The sequence below is a fragment of the Opisthocomus hoazin genome, chromosome 4, assembly GCF_030867145.1.
Source record: "Opisthocomus hoazin isolate bOpiHoa1 chromosome 4, bOpiHoa1.hap1, whole genome shotgun sequence".
NCBI classification, from domain to species: domain Eukaryota; kingdom Metazoa; phylum Chordata; class Aves; order Opisthocomiformes; family Opisthocomidae; genus Opisthocomus; species Opisthocomus hoazin.
The window spans coordinates 11,646,855-11,655,300 of NC_134417.1; the positions used below are offsets into that span (position 1 = coordinate 11,646,855).

Here is an 8,446-nt window from a genome sequence, read left to right on the forward strand (position 1 = left end):
CTGTTTTACTGACTTTTTTCCTACCCACAGGCATCCAGAGCAGTTCCTATATACTTGAGCCCCCTGTTTTGCTGCCCCCTTCCTGTTATGCATGAAAAATTGCTTTATAGCATCCTGAGGCAATTCCTCCTCAGCACCTTCAACTCTGCTGTCTGCTATACCAGGCAAGCAAGAAGAAAATGAGCTTATTTTTAGAGCATCAAACCAGTGTGAGTTTTAACATTGATTATATTCAGCGTAACTGAAGGCTGGAACCATTCCAATTCAAAGTATTAAGAGCTCTACAAACAATGGTTCTCCAGTTCCTCAACATAAGGAAAATCTGAGCTTGATTAGGGATCATGACATTCAAGTTATCCACAACTGCTTTTTCTCATGTGAATTTTAAAATTCATACTAATTTTGTACCTATTACTTTATTGCTGTTACCATATAAGATGTGAGTTACACAGAGACAAGTGGTAGCTTTTTTTATTACAAGGAAAACTACATTTATGGACAGAATGATATTTTGAAAGGTAAAAGGCAATTAAGAAATGGGATTTCTGTCTCTGCCCTTCCTTTCCTTTAAAATACCTCATTTTTTATTCTGTACTCTTATTTATGCCGTATTCTTCCACATTGCTGTTGCTGTGCCTTTACAGTTGCATGGAACCCAGCTGTGACTGTCGGCAGCAGCTGTTATTGAAGGAAAGCTGGCAAAACTACTAAGTTAGTATTTTGAAACCTCAACTCAGCAGTGTTTCTGTTGAGCACAGATATTATTTTTTTTTTTAAGTGGTAGGGAAAAGATTTGTCAAATTAGTAAGCAGTAATCCAGCCTAGTTTTTAAAGCGTAGCACCATAATCTGATGTAGATCCGGACTGGACCAGTCCTAGTACAGAACAGTGAAGAGAAGGGCTCTGGTTGGTATGGCTTTTCCAACTGTGGGTTAGCGAATAGAGAATCGACAGATTTTTCTACAGTACAAGTGGGAACTGACCCACGTTTAAGCAATGTGTGACTGGAGTCATGCAGCTTTGCGAGCTGACGCTCAAAGTTCAGCCCAGCCACCCAAAGCAGTGTGGCCGTACTGAGACTTCTGCAGTGTGGTCAGAGACTTGATGAATTGCAATTAACTAATCAGAAATTAAAGGGGGGGAGGGGTGTGGGTGTGGGGGGGGGGGTGTGTGCATGCATGCACAAGGGGTCAGATCCGGGCGAGAGAAGTCTTTGGCTCGTTACTGTTGGAGGGTATGCACCTCCGTGGAAGTGTGCTGCCTAGGTATCTAAAGCTGCCAAGAAAATAATTTGCTGGGCACGATGAGGTGCTGTGAATGTAGTTGATCTGTTTGGCGATGTGAGAGGAGAACTTCTGTGCGGGTGAAATGTTGGTGAGCCTGGAGGAAGCCAAGGGAAGGTGGAGTTTCTGACTTCAGCTCTTACAGTTTCCATTAATTTGTTTGTCATAACTTTAAATAGAAGACTGTATCTTTAAAGTTTAATTTGTACATGAATATCAACATTATTTAACAAACTTAAAGTAGGCTTAAAGAGGCAGGGCACTATATTTGAAAAGTGAATTTTGTATACTTTTATCTGGGTAAAGCTTAGAAAAGAAATGCAAGCTTCTATTATCTTTTAAAATAATGATGTATATTGTTTAGTTTTGTTCTTATCCAGACTTAAAAGCTCCAGTTTTTAAGATATCTGTAGTTGTATATGTACTTTTGTTTTTTTTTTTAATGTAATTGGCCAGTTTAAAATTCCTTTTTAGCTTCTGTGCTCCCTAGTGCTTCACCACTCTGATGTATTTTCTGCTGGGTTTTTGGGCTGTTTTTTCGGTTTTGGTTTTTGTTTTTCCCTGTTTGTCCCCTCACACATTGAAGCTGGTAAGTTAGCAGGTACGTTCAGACTATCCTGCTCAGACATTGCACAGCAGCCATCTTGAACTGACCGCTTCCATGGCCAGGACCACTGCGGGCTGACAAGGCCTAGCTTTCACTTACTGGAGACTGGGGACCGCGAGAACTTTGAAGGCAGGATACTCCTGCTATTTTCACCAGAGGAAGCTGAGAGGAATCGTCTTAGTGTGTACAGTGAAATACAGGAACAATATAAAATACAGACACGACAGGACTCGAACTGGGAGGACGGTCGTAGCTCTAGGCCAGCGAGTAACGCTGCGAGCTGACGGGGCCGGAGCGTGGTTGGCGGCTTCGGGCACCGCCAGGGCCCCGGCCCCGGCCTGGTCCGACTCCACCGCTGGACCGTGCCCGGGCTCTCCTCTTCGGGGCCGCGGTAGCACCGTCCCCGCGCACGGCCGGAGCGCGGGAGCGCGCCTCCACGCATGCCCCGCTCGCTGCCCGCCGCCGGGTGGCGCTGCAGCGCCGCGTCCGCCAGGCGCCGCGTCCCCGCCCCTCCGCCATGGCCGATGCGGAGGACGGGGACGAGCCGGGCGGCCCGCACTCGCACCCGGGCTCGGCGGGCTCCAGGGCGGGCGGCCCCGACAAGATGTTCTCGCTGAAGAAGTGGAACGCGGTGGCCATGTGGAGCTGGGATGTGGAGTGCGACACCTGCGCCATTTGCCGGGTGCAGGTCATGGGTAAGCGCCGGCCGGCAGGCCCCGGCCGCCATGGCCGCCACCCCCGCTGCGGGCCGGGGGGTGCCCTGCCGCCGCGCCCGCCCCCCCCCGCTCGGCGGGCAGAGGAGAGGCGCCTCCTCTTCCTCCCCCGCGCCTTCTCCTCAGGCCCCGGCGGCGGGCGGTGCACGGGCCGGGCCTGCGGCGGCCCCAGAGCTGGGCCGCTGTGCGGCCGTCGCGGCCGAAAGCGAGCCGTCTGCTTCTTGTCGACTGGCGAGCGCCGAGGTGCAGCCGAGCTGCCCAGAGCGCTGGGGGCCGGCTGCCGCCGCCTGTTCCACTGGGTGTTTTGCTGAAGAAGCCGCGGCGGGTGTAGGTAGAGACTCATGTTTCCAAATCTGTTAGTGCAGAGCCTCTCTGGCCAAGCCTCCTGATTACTAGTGCAGTTTGACACACGTGAACGCACTGAGAAATCTGCTGGAAAGTCAGGGCTTAGTTTACCTGGTTTGGGAATCTGGAGAAGCTCGTTGAAAGCAGTCTCATCGTTGACTGGCATTGTTGTTTTCTGACATCTTTTACAAATAAGATATTTATCTTGGAGCTTTGAAAATTTTTTAAATTCTTCCTTTACTGTATGCCTATATCCAGTTTTTACTATTGTGCTGAGTCATCCTAGGCAGAACTTCCATCCAGCTGGGCTTGGTATAACCTGGCAGGACAGGCCACCCCGGGATTCCCTACCGAGCACCTCGCTCTTGTCAGTCCAGGCAGCGTGATGCTGCAAAGCCAGCCAGGGTTTGGCTTAACAGAAGTGAGACAAAATATGCAATGCTGTCATTTCTCGTACGTGTTTTTACTGAGAACATTCTGTGGAACAGAAGAGGCGAAAAGGTGTACCAGAGGGAAAAAGATGCAGCCCCAGACTGAAGGGGTGGAGGTTCACCTTTTGCATAAGCATGTTTTGAAGATTGTCTGCTTTTATATGGTGGACAGAGATGACCCTGGAAATACGTCGTTGGCTTCATCTGTCATGTATGCCATAATTTAAGAATGTATTTCCCTGTTCTAGTTAGCCTGTTACAGGGCACTGTAAAAAACTTTTAAATGAACAAAATCTTACCCGGAACTTTTACAACAGTTAAAAAACAAAAGTTAATTTTTAATTTTTCATGACCAAGGGAGTACTTTTCATCTGAAACTGATGGAACAGTCTGGTAACCGTTTTTTGAGAACAGCCCACATTGTTAGAACGTGAAACTTGATCATTGCTGACTTCAGTTTAGCGGTTTCATGTTGACCCTGCCAGGCCCGATCTGGCTCCTGCAGAGCCACTGCGTCTGCTGTAACCTTAGGTTGCAGGCAGTGCCAGACTTAAGCTGGCACTTGTTGCAAGTTTGTTTGATTTTTGCAAGGGAGGGAAGTATTAGTTGGCTTAACTCCTTGAACCAACGTGGTCGTCAAGGATCACAGAAGTGCAAGAGAAAGAAGAAAAAAATGCGGATTTTAGCTGGGAAGGGCAGGGTTGCAGCAGTGCTGACTTAGATTTGCTTAACCTTTCAGACTGACACCCTTAGGGTTATGATGCAGAAGCAAGGACAGCTTATCTTGGTATGGGTGCAGTGAGTTCTGTCCTCGGCTCTCTGTGCTGCTTCTCTATCTGAAACTGCAAATCGAGGAGAGGGCAGGAAAGCTGCTTTTATAGTGATTACTAGTCTGCCACAGCTTGCTGCCCTGCATGTTGAGGTGACCCCAGGTCAGTTTGCCTCCGTGTACCGTGATACACATTGAAACAGTTTGGCTGAATCTTCCCTGCGGCTGGGCCCTTAAATGCTGTGGAAATATAAATTACAGGAACAGACACAGGAACCTTTATTTATTGCCTTACTTTTATCTCAGTGAGGAAAGGGCAACTATTTCAGAGTTTCTGTTCTCTTTGTTCTTTATACCTGAGAAAATGAGGAATGTCTGGGGAGATGAATCTAAAATAGAAGTACCGGCTGTATCTGGTAGAGAAAGCAAAAATACTCAAATCTACATTCCTGTGGCATGTTATGTTTCTGTCTTCTACGAAAATATAGTCCAACTAGTGACATGCATGTCCAGCCTGCCTTCTTTGGAGGAGGTGAAGATGTGTTTGCTCCCATAACAGTTGAACACTTTCTGCTGTGTGTGGCATGTGCACGTATGCCTGTGGCAGCCCATGTTGGGGCAAAGCAGAAACAAAGGCATTTTTCCACTGTATGTGTGTGGGACAGTAGTAAGCCTGGAAGTTGTCACTCCTGTATCTTCCCGAGTCCTGAACCTGCCATCCAGTCCTGTAGCCACAGAGTGGAGTGCATAAAGATAATAAGTATTTTTAGTTAGATGTTGTTCCATGTTTATCTGTTCATTTATATTATCAAATTGACCAGTATGTTTGCATGCGTATGTGACTTTTGTGACAATTACATGCAGATACTTATTAAGGAAGCTGCTATATAAAAACCAGTAGGAGGTGGTGGTTGTGATGAGAGATGTACAGGCTAAAAAAATCAAATTTGTGAATGATTTCCTTAAAAGGAGATGCTGACATCTGAAAAACAAAGTCCTGTAATTAGGGTTTGGCTTTCTGCTTGCTCTGGTCTTAATATGCCTGAGTGCCTTGGCACAAACCTAGTGGTTGTTGTATCTACAAGATTGAGAAGGCTTTTTTCAGCAGAAGTTATGAAAATACCAAAGCAATGGAAAATAAACAAAGCTCTTTGGATAGGTTGTAGTCCTTCTGATCTCTTTCGGATATGTATTTCATTGTCATGTGCACTGTATTAAATTTAGAAGGGGTTATTTAATGCTAAAGGGCTGAACTAGACATCAAAACTTGGGATTTTTACCTTTGTAGATTGGTTTTAGAGTTTATATTTTCCTCTGACAAACCTATTCTTAAGATGGAATCCTGAGAATTAAATTGAGTCTTGTTCTTGTTTACTTTTAGATGCCTGTCTCAGATGTCAAGCTGAAAACAAACAAGAAGATTGTGTTGGTATGTAGTGATTTCATTCGCTTGTTTTTCAATTGAAGCTTATCTCAGTAGGGTGCATTTTGAAGTTTGAAGGGAATACTGATTTTATTAATGCTCAAAAGTAAACCGGTGTTTCGTTCTGCATTGTGTCATCTTTTTACATTAGTAATACTTTATGGTTTGTTTTCAAGCACTAATAAAATTAGTTTTCACTTCTCATATGCTGTAGAACAAAACAGCTTCAAATTTGCAGTCAACTCATATGCAACTGAGAGGTTTAAATTTCTCTCACCCTGAGTAGAATTGAGGAGATGATAATGTACACTTTTGAAGTGGGTGGGAAAGGCTAGTCTTTCTTCTGAGATGCATGCCAGAAGACACAATGGTAAAACTAATAAAAATCCTCTATTCTGAAATAAGTGTTTGTCTGAGTTAGAAAGTGCTATTTTTCCCAGTCCTAATTCAGATGTAGTGGAAGCAATTGTTTGTTTGTTTACATTGAAAAAATGGAATCACTTGAGTTTGCTATGAGGCAACATAGCAATGTACTTTCATATTGCATACCAACGCATGCAAAAGCAAATATTAATTTAATTCTGATGTATTGAAATCGGAAATAATGAAAATTGTCTTGAAAGAGTTTGCTTTAAAGGTTTAAGTTGGTGGTAAACCTTTCCACACCCTTTGTTCTTTCTGTTTTGAAGTATATTCTCTCAAACTTAATCCACTGTTGTTTTTGATGATTGTTTTAATAAAAACGTTAATTTTCAGTTCCAGATAGCTTAACTGGCTTGTTAAGTGTCCTATTTAAGATAGTCAGAAAAAAAAGCATAATTTGCAACACTGCTTTGATTGGTACCCTTGTATTCCAATCAGGAGAATGTGAACTAAGAAGGGAAAAAAGCAAAGTAACCAATATTATTCAGGAGCAGATGGACAATAGATAACCCTTTTTGTTGTGCTGAAACAACAATAGCCTGTGAATAACTTCTAGTCTAAGATCCCATTTTGAGGCTATATACTGTGCCAAATGATCCTCCTTAATATAGAACATTTAAGTTTAAACACTGCATTTCTGATGAGAATTTGGTGATATGCTCTTGAGTGATACTAAGTCAGTAGCGCATTGGCTATATTTTGGTACTGGGGAAGTTAAAGTGAAGAACTTAGTTGCACTTATTTCCTGGACAGAATTGATAAATGTGTTTATACATTCACAAAACTGTGTCACTTTATACGAGAAGGTGAGAATATATGCATTTCTTTTTTTGTAATTGGAGAGATAAATAAAAGGGTTGGTAACAGAGAAGTGACTATCATCAGAATGACCGTAATAATCCAATCTCAGTGAATAATTCAGTGATGACCCATTTTGTCTCTAAAGGTTGCAGTGGTTATAAACATCTGAGAATGATAGTTTGGACCTTGCTGCAGGTTGTGATTGGACAGAGGATTGTGACTGGAACATGTTCTTTCTTCTCTTTCAGTGGTTTGGGGAGAATGCAATCATTCCTTCCACAACTGCTGCATGTCCTTGTGGGTGAAACAGAATAACCGCTGTCCCCTCTGCCAGCAGGACTGGGTAGTCCAGAGAATAGGCAAATAAAAACACTGGAATTTTTTCTTCTGTTGAACTTGTTGAAATAGCATATGTCTTACGCCATATGCTCATACAAAAGAATGGAACATGTCGATCATGGCATGATTTATTTGGCGTGTCTGCTACAAGAACAGTGTGGTTTTGTTGTATGCTCTTTGCTGTACGGGGCAGCAATGGTCAGTCTTACTGCAGGTATTTCCACAACTGAAGAGAGAGACACTACATTAACACATGTATCTGTTACCATATGACTGTTAACTGTATAAGAGCATAGAAATGTGGTGGTGCAGATTATACCCTAAATACAGTCTAATTAATGTTTTTGCATAGATAAATTAATTCATAAAAAAAGGCCGACCTTACCTGTAAGTCTGATACGCTGCATAGTTTACTGCCGGGATAAAAAGTTTTTTTTCTAAGTAATATTGTGTACAAAAGTGAGTTTTTTTAGAAACTATTCTGGTTTTTAATCTAAAATTAAGTGTGTGAAGCATCCTTTATGTGCTTTTTCCATCACACTATGTTAAACATTTCTAATTTAGGTTTTCTTTATGACTTTAGAAAATTTTGTTTTGTTGTATCTCCGTCTGTTGCTGTATTGTATTCTGTACATGATTTCTACAACCATAGTATTAAAGTTTACCCGTATTAATAATTTTTTAATTTATATTTCTGTTAAAGATCATGGAGGCGTATTTTTTATCCAGAGACTTTTGGTACAAAGACACGAATTTGATATCAGTTAACCAGTGGCATAAACAATCTTGCTGGTTAGCTGACTAATACAGAAAGCAAACAAAACTGATAAATAATATGCCAAGGAAAGCAGGTACTAATTAAACCTAGGGAAAAATGCTAAATTGTGGTTTCATTAAAATTCAGTTAAAAAGCATTTCTTTATTGTCATTTTATTGGTTACAGTGTTTTGGAAGTGGGAGAAAGCATCGTTTCATTTTTGTTGAAATCCTCAATATACCATCTTTTTTATACGAATTGTGATTTTTTTTTTTTTCCCTACATATATTTCGGTGCTTGCTTCTGACTTTGTCTTTTCCTAAATATCCAAAGTAGTATCTGTTAATCTGGATACATGATGTAGTTTGTTTGTGTTTTTTTTAATATATGTAATAGGTTGAATTGCTGCTTTAAGTCTGTAACAAATTCAGGTTTAATAAAATGGTTAATAAACCTGGGTGAAATTGAAGCAGTATCTTATGCATATCATTGTTTACTTCAAAATTATAATCTTGAATGTTTCAGTTTAATGCATTTCTCAAGAGATGTATTTCT

General features: G+C 42.1%; 1 protein-coding gene across 2 annotated transcripts; it reads left to right on the forward strand.

The window, feature by feature from the left end:
* Nucleotides 1-2,385: 2,385 nt before the first annotated feature.
* RNF7 (ring finger protein 7) lies at nucleotides 2,386-8,360 on the forward strand. Of its 2 annotated transcripts, none has more exons than XM_075417977.1 (3): nucleotides 2,386-2,585; nucleotides 5,530-5,577; nucleotides 7,044-8,360. In XM_075417977.1, exons 1-3 carry the CDS (start codon nucleotides 2,408-2,410, stop codon nucleotides 7,160-7,162), a joined length of 345 nt encoding a protein of 114 aa, XP_075274092.1. In that variant the 5' UTR covers nucleotides 2,386-2,407; the 3' UTR covers nucleotides 7,163-8,360. The 2 variants fall into 2 exon arrangements, with proteins under 2 accessions (XP_075274092.1, XP_075274093.1); XM_075417978.1 differs by having other exon boundaries at nucleotides 2,386-2,578.
* Nucleotides 8,361-8,446: the final 86 nt, after the last annotated feature.